The sequence below is a fragment of the Acomys minous genome (assembly GCF_964271855.1).
Source record: "Acomys minous genome assembly, chromosome: 12".
Classification (NCBI taxonomy): Eukaryota; Metazoa; Chordata; class Mammalia; order Rodentia; family Muridae; genus Acomys; species Acomys minous.
Window position 1 is genome coordinate 69516295 of NC_140493.1, and position 19634 is coordinate 69535928.

At 52.1% G+C, this 19634-nt stretch overlaps 1 protein-coding gene across 1 annotated transcript; it reads left to right on the forward strand.

The window, feature by feature from the left end:
* Positions 1–1082: 1082 nt before the first annotated feature.
* On the forward strand, positions 1083–18109 carry TRARG1 (trafficking regulator of GLUT4 (SLC2A4) 1). Its single transcript, XM_084750195.1, has 3 exons — positions 1083–1927; positions 13437–13569; positions 15671–18109. The coding sequence occupies exons 1-3, from the start codon at positions 1550–1552 to the stop codon at positions 15679–15681; spliced, it is 522 nt and encodes a 173-aa protein (XP_084606321.1). The 5' UTR covers positions 1083–1549; the 3' UTR covers positions 15682–18109.
* Positions 18110–19634: the final 1525 nt, after the last annotated feature.

A 19634-nucleotide genomic window follows, 5' to 3' on the forward strand; every position in this document is an offset into this window, starting at 1 on the left:
TGGCTGGTTTTGCACCTCACCAGCCCCAGGACATAGGCTAGGGATTGCTGTCTGAGATGACACTCTGGGGCTAGCGTTTCCTTCTAATCCGGGGCCTCTGCTTCTCAATTACAAAAGCAGCAGATTTGACCTCCATGAGCTCTGTGACCCTGCCAGCTCTGCTTTCCCACATCGTGCATGACCCTGGAATTTTAAATGACTTTGTAGTGGGGCTGGAGAGATGGCTCAGTGGCTAAGAGCACTGACTACTCTTCCGAAGGTCCTGAGTTCAATTCCCAGCAACCACATGGTGGCTCACATCTGTCTGATGCAGTTTTCTGGTGTGTAGATGTAATGTAGACAAAGTATACATTAAATAAATAAATAAAAAATGACTTCGTAGTGCTCCATCCAAGCTATCCTCCTCTGTGAACCCTTGGTAGCTTTAGATCATTCTGGTAAAAACAAAGCAAGGAGACAGGTAAGGGACAGGGAACAAGATGAGGAAAATGGAGGAGGCAGAAAGAGGAGGGGAGAGAATCCGAGGATAGATTGCCAGAGCCTCTGGCACTGCAGAGCTGGCATCTGTCAGAGCAATCCCAAGAGGGTCTCTGCCTATGGCTCAGCACCATAAGCCCCTGGCAGGTGAGAGACGGAGAGGCATTTGCCCCACAGGCCCCTTGGCGAGCTGTTTAGAAACCCAAGCAGCGGGTTTTGCTGAGTCCTCCAGGGACCACACAGGCCCACATCTCTCCCCGCAGCTCAGTGTTGAGGGTTAAGGCCTAGGTGGGATATAATGAGCCCAGAGCCCAGCATTTGCTGGCAATCAGAAGTAAGAACAAACCTGCCTATCAGAGGAGGAACAGAAGACATCTGCCTTCGTGATCACTGTCTCCCCCCGTCGCGCCCCCTCCCCCCCAGCCATCTAAGCTGGTGGTCCAGAGGAGCAGGTCTGGGGCTGCAGAGGAAACCAGAGGCCCGCCCAAGTCCCTGTGGATTCTGCTGGGCTGGGCCAGGCTGGGCTCCGGCAGAGGCAGGCTGGCTGCTGGCATGAGTCTCCAGGGAGAAGGGAATTGAAAAAGAGAGATATCTCCAAGGAGGCGCACACACACACACACACACACACACACACACACACACACACACACACACCAACTCCCCTGTCTCAGCTTCACCCTCCCTCACTGGAGAGGAGAGGAAAGCAGCATTCCATCTTCTCTCTGCTCTCCCCGCTTCCTCTTGCTTCCCCGCCCATCTGTGCAGTCAGCAGCTCCAGTAAAGTTGGCCTCAAACTTGAACAGAGCTGAAGCCTCCAGCTTCCTTGGAGCTCCTTGGTGGTGGTGGTGGCGGCGGCAGCAGCAGCAGCAGCAGCAGGTTCCAGCTGTGGACTCTGATAGCCTCGAGAAGCACTTCTGAGCCTTCCAGCACCCAGCTGACCCCCGGCCCCCTGCAAAATACAGTCATCCTCATCCTGAACGTTTGAAATCTGGGCTGGGAAATGGTGTGCTGAGCACCCTCTGGAGCACACTGTCCCTCCCTGGACCTGAAGAAACCCAAGGCCCAAGGCAACATGGCCAACCCAGTGCAGCCTCAGTTTCAAGACCCAGGCTCCACCTCACCCCTGGACCCACCCGAGATGGAGAAGCTTCTCACCAAAGTGGAGAACAAGGATGCCAAAGCCCCGAGTCTGTCCAAGTCTCTGTCAGGGACTCTGGACCTGGAGCAGAATGGTCACAGCCTGCCCTTCAAGGTCATCTCTGAGGTGCACCGCCAGCCCTCCCTCCCTGGCTCCCCTTCCCGGGCTAGCTCTCGGCGAGCATCCTCCGTCGTCACCACCTCCTACGCCCAGGACCAAGAAGCCCCCAAAGATTACCTGATCCTGGCCATCGCCTCTTGCTTCTGCCCTGTCTGGCCCCTCAACCTCATCCCCCTCATCTTTTCCATCATGGTAAGTCCTATGCTTTGTTCAGGGAAAGAGTTTGGGCACCTCAGCGCTTCAGGCACCTCCTTGGGGAAGGGACAGAAAGTGCAGAGAAGGGTCGGGTGTTGGAACCTTGGCCGGGGGGGTGGGGGGGTGGGGGGGACCTTTTCTCATCTCCTCCCTTCCCTTCTAGAGGGACTTAGCGCTCAGCTCTGTTTGCTCTTTCTTCGTGTCTGCCTCCGGATAACCCCGGTAGACTTCTTGCTGCCCCTGCTGGCAGAAGGATTCAGGGGTACAGGGAGTGAAGTTCTGCAGGAGAGCGTGATAGCCAACTTGCTGGGAGGGTGTGTGTGTGTGTCTTAATTGCTCTTTTTTTTTTTTTTTTGAGGTGTGTGTGGGGGTGCTGTCTGAGTGAAGCTCAGTATCAGCAGAGAATACCACCAGAAGATGGGCCAAGGGTTCTCAACCCCCCCAAGGAGAGCCAGGCCTCCTGGGCGACCAGGGCATTCTACCAGCCTCTGTTTCCAAGAACCAGCCTGGCCTCCTTGCTTTGCTGGGAGCCCTGGGACCTGGCTTCCCTTGGGGCGCGTGGGGAGGGAGAAGGAGCGAGTTGTCAGACTGGGGGTTGGGGCACAGTGAATCTCCTGATTGTCCAGATTTCATCATCTGGCTTTCGCTGGCAGAGTCTGGGCACAAGTCAGAGGGCATGGCCAGCCTGGTCAGGGAGGGGCAGGTGTGCTAGCCTGCACTTCTGCAGGTCTCTGAATTGCTTGTCTTAGATTGCCCTCAGGCCAAGTCACTGGGTAAGGGGGCTACTTACAGAAGATCTTACAGAGAATGTAGGTTGATGGACAGGTTGGATAGGACAGAGACTTTCAGAATGAGTTTAGGGACAGGGGGAGAAAACAGGCCAGTTGGAACCAGAGACCTGGGTGAGGTGACACTGTCTTGTCTTTTCTGGAGTGACACCACTGCTGAGTCATTGACTGTCAAGCCACTAGGAGCTGTGGTCGCTCCTCCCCTATGCCGTCAAATATCTCTGTCCACTACATTAAGTTCCTGTGCAATCCAGAGTCACGTGACAGCCATTGAGGACAGGGGCAGCATCTCATGTGTAAGAAGGTTAATTTGAGAGGCAGGGTGAGGCCGAGTCCTGGGCAGGATCCATCTAAACTTCGTGTGCCTGCCTGCTGCACTTGGGGAGCACGCCAGGCTCCAGGGTGTAGCTAACGGCTCTGGGCAGGGCCAACTTCTTGTTAGCAGAGAAAGGTCCCAGGAAGGGAGACAGGAGGGAAATCACGTTCTGACTCAGGAGAAAACAGATTTCACAACTATCTCCTGGAAACTGGGGGTAGGGGGAGTTGTCCTTGCCCCCCAAAAAATCTGGGCTAAAGACTGTGAGAGGGCTGAACCTATCTATGCTCTCTGTCTCTCTGTCTCTCTGTCTCTGTCTCTGTGTGCTCTCTCTGTCTCTCTCTTTTTCTTCTGTACTTGTGTAGGGTCTGATGGGCCAGGATTAAGGCCCATCTAAACCCAACACTAGGATTGAGTCCCTGGGGCTGCATTCCAGGCACAGAAGCTTCTAAACAGGTCCTTATGACACACTGCAAGAAGTGCCCAGGCTAGACACAATCACAAGGGAATTAAATCATCTTGGGCAAGTCGCTGAGCCTCCCCTCAGTTCACTCATCTGCAAAGCAGGCAGAAGCAAGATGCTTGCTTTAGGGAGCCAGGCGAGGCTGAGATGGAGCCTTACAAAGTGCTTAAGAGCAGGTCCCAGCCCAGCCTCAGTGTGTCCTGCGGTCGCAGAGCCTAAGTGCTGCGGGGGAAGTCTCCCTTCCTGGAAGCCACTGTGGGCTTTATTTGTTTGTTTATTTTTTTTTTATTTTTGAGACACGGTCTTGGACTATAGTCCAGTTTGGCCTCAAACTTATGTCAGCTCTATTTCAGCGCCCCCCCCCAAAGTGCTGTGAAGACAAGAATGTGCCAACGCCCTTTATTTTTTCAATGAGGTCTTTAATAGCTTTATTAATGTAATTCATGTGTCATATAACTCACCCATCTAAAGTGCACAGTTTGATGGGTATCCTCCCACTCTTCCTCCTCTATCTCATATGCAGGCTTGAAGGACCTGGAACTGGCTATGTAGACCAGCCTGGCCTTGAGTGTAGGGACATGTCTGCCTCTGCCTCCAGCTACAGAACAAAAACCAGGCAGGCAGTGGTGGCGCACACCCTTAATCCCAGAACTCAGGAGGCAGAGGCAGGTGGATCTCTGTGCGTTTGAGGCTATCCCATTCTACAGAGTGAGCAAGTTACAGGTCAGCCAAGGATGCACAGAGAAACCTCATTTCAAAAAACAAACAAAAAAAAAAAGAAAGAAAGAAAGAAAAAAGAAAGAAAAGAAAAGAAAAAATTTGCATATATCAATGGAATGTCATGAACTGTTTCAATATATTATACACTGTGTAATATTTAAATTAGGTTAACCATAGATATCACCTCAGCCATTGATCATTTCCTTATTGTAGAAACTTTCAAATTATTTTCTTCTAGTTTAAAAAAAAATATATGTATATATATATATACACACACACACAGTGCATTGGGCTGTGGAAAGCTCAAGGCATAGAGTGCTTTCCTTGCAAGATGATGACCTGAGTTTGAATGCCACATAAAAAGCGATTGCACATCTGTAATCCCAGAGCTGGGGAAGAGGACACAGGTGGGTCCCAAGGCTTGCAGCCAGCTGACTCAGTGAGCTCCAAGCCACGTAGGAACCTTCTTTCAAAAGGCAAGATGGCTCAGCGGTTAAGAGCACCGCCTATTCTTCCAAAGGACCAGAGTTCAATTCCCAGCAACCACATGGCAGCTCACAACTGTCTATGCACATAAATTAAAATTAAATACTTAAAGAAAAAAAAAAAGGCAAGATGGCTGGGGATGTAGTTCAGTGGCCCAGCACTTGCTTGGTTTGCCTAAGGCTCTGTATTCAATCTCTGGTACACACACACACACACCCAACAGACAGACAGACAGACAGACAGACACACACACACACACAGAGACACACACACAGACACACACACACAGACACACACACACGCACACACGCGCGCGCGCGCACACACACACACACACACACACACACACGCACACAGGCACACACACACACACACATGCACACACAGGCACACACAGCAGATGAGACTTAAGGAATAGCTGGAGTTATATGCACACACCCCTGTTTTTATTTGTTTTAGGGGGAAAAAAAGGTGCAGTCATCCTCCTGCATCAGCCTCTCCAGTGCTGAGCCATCATACTAGCTTTAGACCGAATGGGATCAAGTGGACATTCTGTGTCGGGTTGTGGTTCCATCCAAGCTCACTGGTCACTCTGTGGGTTTTAGTGCCCTCAACCAGTTACATCTTAACCCCAGCTGATTTTAGAAAATTTTCCTTGCCAGGCATGGTGGCGCACACCTTTAATCCCAGCACTCCAGAGGCAGAGGCAGGCAGATCTCTGTGAGTTCAAGGCCAGCCTGGTCTACAAAGTGAGTCTAGTGAGAGAAGTGGACAGAAAAGGATCTTTGAAAGGGAGATTCCAGAAGCTGGGAGAGAAGCTAGAAAAAAAAAAGGGGGGGGGAGGAAAAGAGGAAAAGAGTCTGAGTAGGAGGGGAGTGGCTGAAGGCGCGAGAGAGGTTAGTTCAGGGAGGGTGGGCTTGTCTTCTGGGCTGGCCATTTCTAGATTCTGGATATTTGGATGGAAAGACATAGACAAAGGGAGCGGGGGGGGGGGGTGGCCCCTGGAGAGGAGAGGTCCTGAGGGGAAACTACTCAGAGGAGAGGGAGCTCCCAGGGAGTGGAAGGCAGTGTCTCCATTTGCTGAGAAAAAGGGGCCTCATGGCACAGGGGATGGGAGGGGGCCAAGGACAGAGAGAGACAATGGCTCTGCTGAGGCTAGAGGCCACGGGTGGAAAGCTGCCATCAGCTTCCATGGTGGTGGGACTTACTCCAGTGATAAGTGCAGTTTTATAGACACTGGGCTCTGAGTGGAAGAGGCGCCATTGTACCAGGGCCACGTAGCAGAGCAGATGTGGGCAAGAGTGGCTCAGGTGACACGCAGAGGAGTAGGGCCGGACAAGGAGGAGTGATGATGACCCTGGATGAGAGGCAGAGACCACAGGTGGGGACTCAGAGAAGGGCAGGTCCCACCAGCATTCCAGGCTGAGGGAAGTGCTGGGGGTTCCGAAGAGCATTGGCAAGGGTAGAATGTACTGTGGAAATGAGTGTCCAAGGACAGCATCAGGACCAGGGATGAGGAAATTGAAAGATGATGTTACCCAAATCCACGGATGCTTACTACGCGCTAGGCACAGTTCCAAATCGTTTCGATGTATCATCTCACTTAGCCCCTGAAGTGCAGAGACAGGAAGGCAGTGAGTGGGAAGCCGGGGTTGGAACCCAGCCTGGCCGCTGAAGGAGAGCCCATGTTCGCGCCAGCCACACCTCTTGCCTTCTTTCCTGTGAGGCAGATTTGACACATAGGGGCGGACTGAGAAATGGCTATGTTAGTGTAGCGATGCCTCCTGCCAGCAGAGTAAGGCCCCGGGAGGTGGGCGTTCTGTGAGCAATACTGATAAACAAGCCACCAGCCAGGCATGTGGCACAAGCTTTTAGTCCCAGCACTTGGGAGGCAGAGACAGGAGGGTGGGAGTTAGGATCAACGCCAGCCACATACACAGCAAGCTCTTGGTGAGTCTGGGCTACATGAGACCTTGTCTCAAAGAATCAGTAAATGTTACTTTTAAAGGGGGCAACAATGAAAACATCCATCTCACAAGGCTGTTGAGAGGACTGAGTGAGCTAATGTACACTACAGCATCTGCATAAAAGCTTGCACATAGAGCCGGGCGTGGTGGCGCACGCCTTTAATCCCAGCACTCGGGAGGCAGAGGCAGGCGGATCGCTGTGAGTTCGAGGCCAGCCTGGTCTACAAAGTGAGTCCAGGACAGCCAGGGCTACACAGAGAAACTCTGTCTCACCCCCCAAAAGCTTGCACATGGTAGACTCTTTTTTTTTTTTAAGATTTATTTTTTATTATGCATACAATGCTCTGTCTGCATGTACCCCTGCAGCCCAGAAGAGGGCACCAGATCTCACTATAGATGGTTGTGAGCCACCATGGGGTTGCTGGGGATCGAACTCAGGACCTCTGGAAGAGCAGTCAGTGCCCTTAACCTCTGAGCCATCTCTCCAGCCCTCACATGGTAGACTCTTAAGAGACAGAAGTGGCCACTGTTTTTTACTGAAACTAAATGAGACTTTGCAAGGCCAGAGGAAAGGAAAAAACCCCTGTGGCTGGGCAATTCTGACTTTATCTCAGTTTGAAAAGAATCAGGTTTCACATCTCATTACTGCCTCTAGAGGAGGCATCCCCACCTGCAGTTGTGGTGGCGGCCTCGGGCCAGTCACTTCCTTGTGGGTTATGCCTGTAACACATGACAGTGCCCACAGATCCATAGTGATATCCTCTTTAGGCTTCCCCTGTCCTCACATAGGATGTCACGTATCCCAGCCTGGCTTGTGAGACAGGGGCTCACTCCGTAGTGTCGGTTGGCCTGGAACTTGCTGCTTGACCAAATCGTCTTTGAGGTTACAGCTGTCTGCCTCCCTGACTCCTAAGTGCTTAGATTTAAAGGACCAACATGCCCAGCGAGACCTTGAACTCTTGATCCCCCTGCCTCCTCTTCACAAGTGCTGGGATTAGAGACGTGCACAACCATGCCTGGTTTATATGGTGCTGGGGGTAGGACTCAGGGCTCTGACCATCCTGGGGGGCTGGGGAACGCACCTATCAACGGACCTGCCTCTCTTGCAGGGGCACCCTTTTTTTTTTTTTAATGCTTAGATCTGATCATTTGTGCATTCATCTACTTAGAGGGCAAATGTGCTGAGATCCAACCAGGGGGGCGTGTGCTGGTGTCCCTCAGGCCCAAAGCCACACATGTGGCTGAGCTTTGGGAACTGTGTCTCTGTGCATACGAGAGGCAAAACGGGAGGGGCCATCTTTCCTCTTCTTCACGCGGCTGCACTAGTCTCTCTCCGTGGTCCTGAACGCTCAGCTGCGGGTCTGTGAAGAAGAGCCTGGGCTCACTGTAAACCCAGGTCCTGCTCCTGTGCCCCACACTTAAGACTTACAGCTAAGGGTCCTTCAGAAACCACCCAAGGCAACTTCAGAGTTTCTCCCTCCGTTTTTATTATTTATATATTTGTTTATTTTGGTTTCGCAGGACAGGGTCTCTTTGTGACAGAGCCTCTGGCTGTCCTCGACTCGCTCTGTAGACCAGGCTGGTGTCAAACTCATAGAGATCCACCTGCCTCTGCTTCTGCTGGGGTTAAGGGGTGCACCACCACGATTCCCCATCTTTTCTTTTGCAGTGTTGAGAACTGGACCTATTTGTCCAGCACATGCTTGGCCACTGAAAATTTTTTCCTCAAACCTTTCAAGATTTTATTTTATTTTATTTTTATTTTTATTTTTTTTGAGACAGAGTTTCTCTGTGTAGCCTTGGCTATCCTGCACTCGCTTTGTAGACCAGGCTGGCCTCGAACTCACAGCAATCCACCTGCCTCTGCCTCCCAAGCGCTGGGATTAAAGGCATGCGCCACCACACCCTGCCAAGATTTTATTTTGAAACAGGGCCAGCCCTGCTAAGTTGTGCAGGCAGGCCTTGAATGTTTGATGCTCCTTTCTTTGACTCTGGAGTAGCTGGGATTACAAGTCGCACCACCATGCTCGATAGCCATAAATCTGATAATTTTGAACTTGGAAATCCCCCAAACCTTTACGTCAGCTCCTCTTTCTTCTAAATGCTGCTTAGTCGCTGAGGTCACAGATTTAGTGATATGGGCTACCCATCCAGGTGTCTGGAGGTGACATGGGTTCATGAGTGGGTCCCAAGCTTAGACAAGTTCATAGTGCCCAGGCATCTCAATCCCATGTCTCCATCAATCAAGCCTAAGACGTCCACATCATCTCAGACAGTCTCTTTCCTACTCTATGTATGACCTCCGGTGTCATCACTTCCCTGGGCTGGGCTCTTTTTCAGATTATTACTCATCTCAGGTCTGTGAGTCTCCCCCGACCTGTCTAGCCTCGTGCTGGAGTGAGGCTTGCATTCCCCAGACTCAAGTCTGGTTTTGTCCCCATTGAAAATTCTTTGTTAGGCCGGGCACAGTAGTACAAGCCTGTACTCTCAGCACTCAGGGAGGCAGAGGCAGGCGGATCCCTGTGAGTTGGAGGCCAGCCTGGTCTACAAAGTGAATGCAGGACAGCCAAGGCTACACAGAGAGACCTTGAATGGTGGAAGGATTTAACCACGTGGGACTGGGGGAAGCAGGAGACTGGAAAGGGATAAAGGCACTGGAGGTCAGGACTCATCACGCCTGGGGCAGCACAGAGTGGCTGGTATTAAGGTTTCTCATGGCATTAGCTCACTGTTTTGTTTACACTGGCTGGTATTAAGGTTTCTCATGGCATTAGCTCACTGTTTTGTCTACACTGGCTGGTATTAAGGTTTCTCATGGCATTAGCTCACTGTTTTGTTTACACTGGCTGGTATTAAGGTTTCTCATGGCATTAGCTCACTGTTTTGTCTACACTGGCTGGTATTAAGGTTTCTCATGGCATTAGCTCACTGTTTTGTCTACACTGGCTGGTATTAAGGTTTCTCATGGCATTAGCTCACTGTTTTGTCTACACTGGCTGGTATTAAGGTTTCTCATGGCATTAGCTCACTGTTTTGTCTACACTGGCTGGTATTAAGGTTTCTCATGGCATTAGAACTCACTGTTTTGTCTACATTGGCTGGTATTAAGGTTTCTCATGGCATTAGAACTCACTGTTTTGTCTATACTGGCTGGTATGTTAGCTTGAGACCTCACTCTTCATCTGCTCTCCCAATGCTGGGCTGACAGGCACGCGCAGCAGAGCCAGGCCAGTTCTGTTTTGTTTTGAGACAGGGTTTCCCTGTATAACAAAGCCCTAGCTATCTTGGACTCACTTTGTAGACCACGCTTACCTTGAACTCACAGAGATCCAATTGCCTCTGCCTCCTGAGTGCTGGGAGTAAAGGCATATGCCATCACTCCTGGCCAGTTTTATGTTTATAGTGTTAGGCTTGTGTGTTTATCTGTGCAGGACATGCATGCATCACCCTGAGAGGCCAGAAGAGGGCGTCAGATCCCTTGTAACTGTTACAGAAGGTTGTGAGCCAACACGTGGGTGCTGGAATCAAACCTGGGTCCTTGGGAGGAGTAGCAAATTTAATTTTAAACTGTTTTACAAATCTTTCATTACAGATCTAAGTGAATACATTTTAACTCAAGTTTGAGTCACTTCTTATTCTTTGTCGTGTTTTTTAAGTTTTGGTGTGCGCACACACACACACACACACACACACACACACACACACACACACACACTTTAAAGTTCCAGCTTCCTTATAAAACTTTGTGCAGAGGCTGGAGAGGTGGCTCAGAAGTTAAGGGCACCTGCTGCTCTTTCAGAGGACCTAAGTTTAGTTCCCAGCACCCACCCTGGGGAGCTTACAGCCACCTATGAGTCCAGCTGCATCTGATGCCCTCTGATGCCTGGGTCCTTCAGCCACTCACACACGTGACATACTTTCACACAGACACAGGCAGATTTAAAATTCTGGACCTCGTGCTCAGGCATACTGACACGGATGCCGTGGACCTGGCAAGGCAGGCACTTTATGAACTGAGCCATCTCCCCAGATTTAAAAAAAAAAAAATACTGGTGATGCTCCTGCCTCAGCCTCCTGAGTGCTAGGATGATGGGCCTACGCTGCCACACCATGCTGTCTCCACCTTCACTCTATCCTCACTGACAGACAGAGGGGCCTTTCAAAGTGGGTTTCCAGTCATCCTATGCCCGGCCCTTCCTTTACCAGCTCCAGCTGCTTCTTAAACTTGTATTCTGGCTTCCGGAAGTTACTGGAAGACACCAGTAACCAAGACTGACACACTTGCCACCCTACAGTTTCTTATCCCCACCCTGTCAGCTCTAGCCACACTGGCCTTCATCTGGCCCCTTGTACTCTCCTCGGGCAGCCAATGTTGAGCACTTGCACATTTTCCCTACAGGCCGTTTGCACGTGGCACTTTTATTCCTCTAGAGAAGGGATCTATGCAGTTCCTATCCATCTTTCACATCGACACTGCAGCCCTTCCTCCCAGAAGTCCTTGCTTCTCCTCTTTTATAAGCTCTCATAAGTCTTGTGTGTCTCCTCTTGGACACTTTCTGTGTTGCAAGTTCACATGTGTGTGTGTTGGAAAAGAAGGCCGTCAGGTTGTAAGACCTCCAAGCTTATACACTCAGACTCTTTTACCCTGCAGCCTCCTAGGGTCAGTAGAACAGAATGGAAGACAATAGAGATCATACTTAGAGGGGTCTTCAGTAGGCTGTTGCCACTGCTCAGGTAAAAGGGGGAGCTAGGGCAGGTACAAGGATGTTAGAAAGCAGAGCAGTAACGGAATTAGCTAGGAGAGAAAACACGTTAGCGGGGAGGCTCTGAGGATGTGGCTTGGCAGTAGGGCACTGCTTAGCAGGCACCAGGCCTGGGGTTCAATCCCCAGTGTTTCAAATGAACCAAGAACCAAGCAAACAGCTGTGGCTTGGATGGTGGGCTGCAGCCGTTGTCAATAAGTGTGTGTGAGCCAGGGAGAGGAGTCGCAGAAAACAAGGAACAGGTGGATGCTGTTCTGTCCTGGCAGACACGTGGGGTGGAATGCACTCAGGAGGTGGGTTTGAATCTGAGAGGTGAACAGAGGACAAGACACTAGTGCAGGCGTGGGGATACCTGCACCAGGAGCGGGAAGAAGAAGAGATGCCAGATCTCTGGCCCTTAGATCTTTTTTTTAAGTGAGGAAAGTGGGGAATTAGCTGCCGTTCTGCTAGGATGATTCCAGGGCTGGGTTAGGTCTCTAGGCTCCAGCCTGGGCAAGCTGCCTGGTGGTGAAAGTAAGGGCTCAGTTAGCCACTGTCGTGGTCGTCATCATCATCTTCATCATCAATCATCATCACTAGCATCTCCATCACTACCACCACCATCATCACTCCTCCATCACGGTACTTGACTGCATGGCCCTGTTGCTGCACATGTCCTGAGCCTCCATAAGTCAGAAGATAAAATACCTGGCTAGGCCTAGACCTCCATCTACTTGGCAGGCTGAGGCAGGAGGATTGACAGTTCAACAACTGAATGGCTGCCTGGGTTATGGAATGAATTTAAGACCAGACCAGGTAACTTAGCAAGACCCTGTACAAAGGTACGCACATGCACACACACACACACACACACACACACACTTTTTAAAAAGAGATGACCATATAGCTCAGTCGTAAAGTGCTTGTAGAGCACAAGCAAAACCCTACAAAACTCGACGTCAAATTCTTCTTATGCCCAGACTTTCTGGATCAATAGAAAGGGAAGTATAAAGGGCCTGAAAGTGAGAGGCCGTGAGTCCAGTCTCAGCTTTGATGGCCTGGGACCTGAGCCAGTGTCCTGTCTGGCTGAACCTAGTGTTTTCAAGTATAAAATACTGAGAAAAGGCCTCCAGTCTGCCTGTGGCCCTGAAAGCAGCCACACCCTGGTTAGCCCTCTGTGCCTGGGTGGCCTAGAGTTCCTGACATGTGCATGAAGCCCCAGAGGGACAGAGGGACTCTTAAGGACTCTGAAGACGTGGAGGCTGGCACAAAATCTTGCACCATGCTAGGAGGGAGCCAGGGTCACCCTTGCAAGTGTTTGGATGTGGCTCCTATGAAGGCGGCCAGGGCTTATTCAGGGGCCTCACTGTCCTTAGAGTCTCTGTTGTCCCTCCAACTCCATCCACAGCCACCCAGTCTCACCAGATTTCACTGAGTCCCAGAGAAATAAAGCTCACCGGGAAGTGAGCCACAGATCGGAGCTGTCCCGCCTCAGCCTGGTTTTCTTTGAGGGATCCCAAAGATGGGCTGTGTTGAACAAAGTCATGGTCATAGAGAAAGCAAAAGGGAGGCCAGTGCCTGGTTTGCTTGTGTGGTGATGAGGAGGTCACAGAAAAAGAGGACCAGGCATGCTGTGAGTAGAGAAAGACACAGGGCTGCCTTCCAGTCCCCATGTGGCTGTGGACGGGTCCCTGTGTTCCTGAAGGTGTTACTGGACCTGTCCACCCTCTCAGGTCCTGGATCTCCACTCTGTAACCTGCCACTGCCACTGCCACTGCCACCCTGCCCCTACCCCGTCACTACCCTGAGAGGAAGCGCCTGGTATTGCTTGGTCCTTTGCTCAGCTGTCCCCTTGGCGAGGGGTCTGCAGGAAGCCCAGGTCATGGGTCCTGAAGGAGCGTTCTGGACTGTGGGTAGCAGGGAGGGTGGGGTGTACATGCCAATTCAGAAGACCACTGCATGGCTTCCATGCCCACATGGCTGATGGACAAATTTCCAGAGGTTTCTCTGCCCTCTCTCTGCAGTCTCGGAGTAGTGGGCAGCAGGGGGACCTGGATGGGGCACGGAGGCTGGGCCGCCTAGCCCGGCTGATGAGCATCACCTTCATCATCCTGGGCATCGTTATCATCATTGTGGCTGTCACTGTCAACTTCACAGGTGAGGAGGCACAGGGGCCTGGAGCAGAGGGAGCCTGGGACGCAGGGCCAGTACTGAGGGTACCGGACACAGGGCCAGTACTGAGGATACCGGACGCAGGGCCAGTACTGAGGATACCGGACGCAGGGCCAGTACTGAGGGTACCAGACACAGGGCCAGTACTGAGGGTACCGGACACAGGGCCAGTACTGAGGATACCGGACGCAGGGCCAGTACTGAGGGTACCGGACGCAGGGCCAGTACTGAGGGTACCGGACGCAGGGCCAGTACTGAGGGTACCAGACACAGGGCCAGTACTGAGGGTGTAGCCATAGCCTTTCAGTTCGGTCAGGACCATTTAGGTGAGGATATGGTTTTTTGACTCATCTTATGGCTGGACTTATGGATCAATAGAAAAGAGTGTAGAATGGGCACTGGCCTAGGAATCAGAGGCCATAAATTCCAGTCTCAACTTTGACGGCCTGGGGCCTGGGCCAGTGCCACATTTGGCTGAACCGTGCATTTTCAAGCGTAAAGTGCAGAGAAGCCTCCATCACAGAGGGCTTAGGCAAGCATCTCTCTGGATAACAGACGGTGAGAGCTTTGGATGCTGATGAGTAGGCCTCCTTGCTGCGCAATCAGGGTAGGTAGACCAGAGGCAGGAAGCACGGTTGAAGGAAGGCAGGATGCAGTGCTCTGTGAGTACCTAGAGCTGGCCCAGGGAGCTTGTCCCAGGGAAAAATCTTTTTCAGAGGTCACGGTCAGCCATAGCTTTGAGAGTGTGCATCTCAGAGCTCTCCCAAGCATGGGACACTCAGGGACATTTCTGCTTATCTCAGAGATCAAAGCAAGCATCTCTCCTAAAGATCTTGCTGTTCAAAATGTGCTCTGTGGTCCCGCTGCAGGGGCATCGCCTGGGCTGTTTTAGACTCTCCCACAACGTGCTGAATGGAAATCCGCATTTTCGACTCTTTTTTCCCCTTTTTGGCGGTGCTGAGGATGGGATTCGGGGGGGGGGGGCCCTCATTGATGCTAAGGAAGCAGCTTCCCATAGCGCTAACCGCCAGCCCAGACTCTGCATTTTTAGATTCCCAGTTCAAGTCCCAGTGTGGGAGGTGCTGCCTAGGAGCAGGAAGTACTTAGGGCCTGGGGGTCATGGGCAGTCTTGTCTACTGAGGAGAAGCAAGTATGCAGGGTTTCGTCAGCTTGCCTGGGCTGGGAGGTCAGGCCTCCACTCACTTCCTGTGGAAGCTCTGACCCTTAGCTTACTCCATTAGGGTGCGGTCTGGTGTGTGTTCAGGCATGCCAGTGGCAGGAGCCAGCAGTCTGAGGCATGGGTTCCATATCACTTAGTGTGGCCCAGGCTGCTTCTTCTATTCCTTGTCACCCCCCCCATCCCCCCCCAGACAACTTCTGAATTCAATTTGGCAAGGGAAATTTGTAACTTCCATGAAAGGAATTTTGGGATGGGATGCTCTGGCTTTGGACAAAGCTGCATCTAGGTACTTGGAAGGCAGGGTGACAACCACCAAGGATGATTGTGTCCTGGGAGATGCAAACATGCAAATCAGCCTAGGAATTAAGCTGTCATTGTAAAAAGGTGGTAAGTGGGCCTCCTGCCACCCATGTCTGTAATCCCAACAGGTGGGAGGTGGATACTAGCATTAGCATCGGGAGTTTAAGGAAGGCCAGCAAGTTTAGGGACAGCCCTAGGGCACTTGGGAAAATCAACCACCTCTAGTCTGGCTGTGCTGGCTCCTGCCTTTCATCTCAGTACTTGGGAGACAGAGGCTGATGGCCTGATCTACATGGCAAGCTCCAAGCTAACCAAAGCTATTTAGTGAGACGCTGTCTTAAAAAAATTTTTTTAATGCCTCTAACAAAAGACTAAAAGTCCAGGAATTGATTTAATTGGTCCAGTCAGTGTCACATGACCATCCTATAACCAATCATCAAGGCCGAAGTCTTTTCTTTGGTGGGACCCTCAAACCAACGACGTCCCTGACTTTGTCCTCCTGGTTACCACTTTCCACCGAGAGACAATTCCTCTCTTTAAATCGGGGACCTGGGGTCCCAGTGTTCTCAGCCTGGTTTCATCGTTAACTCTTCTTTTTCATTACAGTCCAGAAGTAACCGCGGAGCTGTGTCTAGCGGAGGCTGACGCCAACCAACTGGAGAGCTCCGAACCCACACGTCCCCACACCATTACAGAGGACAGGATGGTGGCTGCCACGTGCCCACCTGTCCCCAAGCTCCAAAAGCACAAACTTGGAGGGAAACCTCTGCATAAGTCCATTGTCAGCTCACGGCAGACGGGAAGGAAAGTCTGGAATGAAGCTGGCCGTGAGCTCAGTCCCATAGTCCCGCCACTTGCCCTTTAACCTCAGTTCCCGGGCTTGTTTCACAGCCCACAATTCCTGGGACTTACACGTAGCAGAAACTGCCAGAATGCAAGGGAAACCAGCCCCCACAGCCAAGAAAGGAGAACCGCACACCCTGGGTGTCTACGGCCATAAGCGCATCTGGGACGCCATCTTTTCTATTTTTCTTGAGGTGAAGCAAACAGACCGCTTACGTGCTTTGTGCCTAGCATCTACCGGAAGCCCACAGTGACGCTGTCATTCAGCACCGGGCCCTAGATACCCACAGGCAAACAGACAAGAGCCATATGGAAATCTTCCACTGATGACTGGGCAGGGGACAGCATGACACACCTGGAGCTCTTACTGAGCTTGGGCCTCGAGGCTTCTCTGCTAAGAATTCTGGTTCCTGAGTGTCTTTCAAAACCAGGGCGTCTGCCTCTTCCTTCCCACCTGTGCTGTAGCCTGGAGCCCCAACCTGGAAGTCCTAGAACTTGACCAAAGCCAGGTCAGCTGTGGGGGCGGGACAAAGCCTTGCTTTCTCGGGCCACTGACTCTTCCGGAGATCTGGAATCCCGTCTTGGTAACCCATTGTAGGTGGCTCAGGGGCCCCATACGGGGCATTCAGGGGATCCTACACAGAAGAGCTGAGGTCGAGCCTGGCTTTAGGGTGTTAGCTCTAAAGGATGCTCTGTGCCTGGTCCTGTATCCCTGGCCATCCACAGTAACAGACTTTCCCTAGAGGTGACTTTGAGACTCGTACTGAACTCTTTGGTTAACGGGCTCTCAGGAATCTTTGCTGCGCCTTGTAAGGGACTTGGGCTAGAGAATTCTTAGGAAGGCTTGTTATTTCTTGATCTGGAGTCCCAGGAGTCTGGAAGGAAAGGCTCGGCAAGAAGGGTTAGTCCAGAGAGTGGGGGTTGGGGCAGGAAGTCAGGGCCCAGAAGCCACAGCCTCTTGACTTAGGACCTAGGGGACCGTGGGAAGGGAGGACCAACAGAACCCTCTGCCAAACAGCCTCGCGTCTTTTGCTTCTGTGCTTCTCCAGTTTTCTGCCTGGCACAGGCTGTGCCCACAGGGGCTTTACCTGCTGCTGGCCTTGCCTGCTCTGAAGGCCCCCTACCCAATGCCCACACCCCATACCCCATACCCCACCCACCACCACCTTCAGCTCAGACCTGGGAGGGGAGGAATGGTCCAGGCTTACCAACTTCAATGAGGGGAACTGGTCCAAAGCCACAACCACACTGGTTGGGGATTGGGAGTTCATTCCCCCCCCCCCCCAGCTCCCTATAGTCTGAGAGACATGAGCTGGGCAGGTTAGCACAGAGCAATGGCTGCTGGGAGAGGCATGAGGGGCTTGGGGTGTCTCTTTGGGGTTGGTGCCCCTAAATCAGGTGCCCATTGGGGAAGTAAACCTGGACTTATGTTCCTATAGCAGGGCATGGCTGCACACCAGTGGATCTTTTGCTGTGGGAAGTAAGTTTGTGAGCCCAGAACATGTGTGTGACTTTAAAGGTTGGGTCAGGGGAGATGTGCTGTCTAAAAAAAACCAGCCTATCCTAGGCTCCTGATCCTGAGTGGGTCCGGCTTCAGCACCCTCAAGAAGAAGAAAAGAAAATATACTGTCTAGGGTTTGTCACGAGGGGGAGAGGAGGCAAAGGCGCCTCTATCCGTGGCCTCCACATCGCTGGAGTCCAGCTCACACCCAGCCCTCAGTCGCGGGCCATTCACACGCTCACACATGCACACACCGATTCACACTTCAGCCTGGACCAAGTGGAGTCTCTGCATCAGGGAAGGGCTTAGCTGGAATGTTCTTCCATTCAGGCAAGAACAAGCTTGGGAGCCCAGGCACGCAGCCTAGAGGTTCCCAAGGTGTCTCCTGGGTAGAGAGGAGCATGGGACAGGAGGAGAGACACATGGGGATGGAGATGAGTGAGTGAGGGTTCTCTCAGCACGCTCCTCCTCAGAACCCCCCAGCTCCTCCCCAGCTCCCACTGAAGCTAGGAGGGGCGGGGGTCCTATGGTCCCAACTGTCTTGGATCAGCTGCCAGCTGCATGAACACAGTGGCTGAGGGCACTGACCCCGCCCCTCTCTCTGGGCATCCTTACAAACAGTGAGGACTGTCCCCCCCCCCCCCCACCAGTGATTCTGTACTTCTTGGCATGGAAAGAAATAAAGCTGAACCTGTCTGTTCCCTGTGTGTGTGCGTGTGTACTGCTGTGGTCGGGAGTTCCAAACCCCCTAGCAGGAGCCATCTCTACTCAGCCTGTCAATCCCTGTGGGCTTGGGGATCCTGCGGCCTTTGGGGTTCCACAGACAATTCAAGGCGTTTCGGTGGGCAAGCCATCCTTCTTTCCAGGCCTCAGTGTTATACACTACAAAGCAGGTAGGTGGGCAATGGCTGGTCCTATCTTCTGTGTATGTGCGTATGTGCGTGTGTGCGTGTGCGTGTGCGTATGTGTGTGTGTGTGTGTGTGTGTGTGTGTGTGTGTGTGTGCTTGCAGATGTATGCTTGTGGAGGCCAGAGCTCAACCTCAAGTGTTCTTCTTCAGGACACGTGTCCTGTGTTTGAGACAGAGTCTCCCACTGGGACCTGGGCTCATTGGCCAGTCAACACCATGGATCCATCTGTTTCTACCTCTCAGCACATGTGCCACCACATCTGCATTTTTTTCCAAACAGGGTTTCTCTGTGTAGTCCTGGCTGTCCTGGACTCACTTTGTAGACCAGGCTGGCCTGGAACTCACAGCGATCCGCCTGCCTCTGCCTCCCAAGTGCTGGGATTAAGGTGTGCGCCAGCATGCCCGGCCATCACATCTGCATTTTCATGTCAAGTGTTGGCGATAGAACTCGGGTCCTCGTGCTTGTACGGCAAGCGCTTTACCAACTGAGCTGTCTCCCAAGACCCTTCTGTCTTTCCTGAGCATGGACCAAGATCTTGAGTTAAAGAGAAAAAAACCAAAAACAAAAAAACAACCAGAAGGAAACCAGGTCTTGTTCCAGGCAAATCCACATGGCAGCCCTGTGGGGGTAGCTAGTGTCACTATCCCTGCACACACGTTGGTAAACTGAGGCACAGAAGGGTTCTGGGTCTTATCTAAAGTTGCACCATACTCGACACACGGAAGAGACTAAATACATTTTGCTGACACAACTCCATCCTCTGTGTCTTGCTTGTCACACACTCTGCTGGCCCAGAAGGAAGGCAGCCGTGGGTGGCTTGAGGGAGGTGGGAGCCGCCTTCTAGCTGCTGTGAGCCGCAAGCAGGGGCTGCCTTCCTGAGGTGGGGTTGTAGGGGAGCAGAGTCACCAGGCTAGACAGCCAGTGGTCACAGAAGGAAGTGATGTCAGCACAGAAAAAGGGGGGGGGAGGGGAAGAGGGAGGGAGGGAGGGTTCCAGAACTCAAGAGGCAGCAGAACAAAGCGACTCAGGTCATGGTGCTGGGTTCAAATCTCAGCTGGCTACTTACTGGCTGAGCCCCCACCCCCACCCCTGCCCCAGGGATGGGGGTGGGGGAGAATTCCTAAGCTCTCTGACCTTACCCAATCTAGAGTTATTTCAAGGAAATAACTCAAGTCAAGATGAACACAATACCTTCACAAACAGCTCAGATCTGCTCGTGGCCCAACAGCTGAAGCTGCAGTGAACTTGGGACAGGGCCCGTGAGGCCGACGCTTAGTCCAGCGTTCCTCCACTGCCTTAGGAGGCGAGCCCACCAC

Bases quoted from the DNA above. Each gene is read 5' to 3' on its own strand.
- TRARG1 (XM_084750195.1), top strand. From the start codon at position 1,550: ATGGCCAACCCAGTGCAGCCTCAGTTTCAAGACCCAGGCTCCACCTCA. The intron at 1,928-13,436 runs GTAAGTCCTATG...CTCTCTCTGCAG, and splicing joins CCCTCATCTTTTCCATCATG to TCTCGGAGTAGTGGGCAGCA.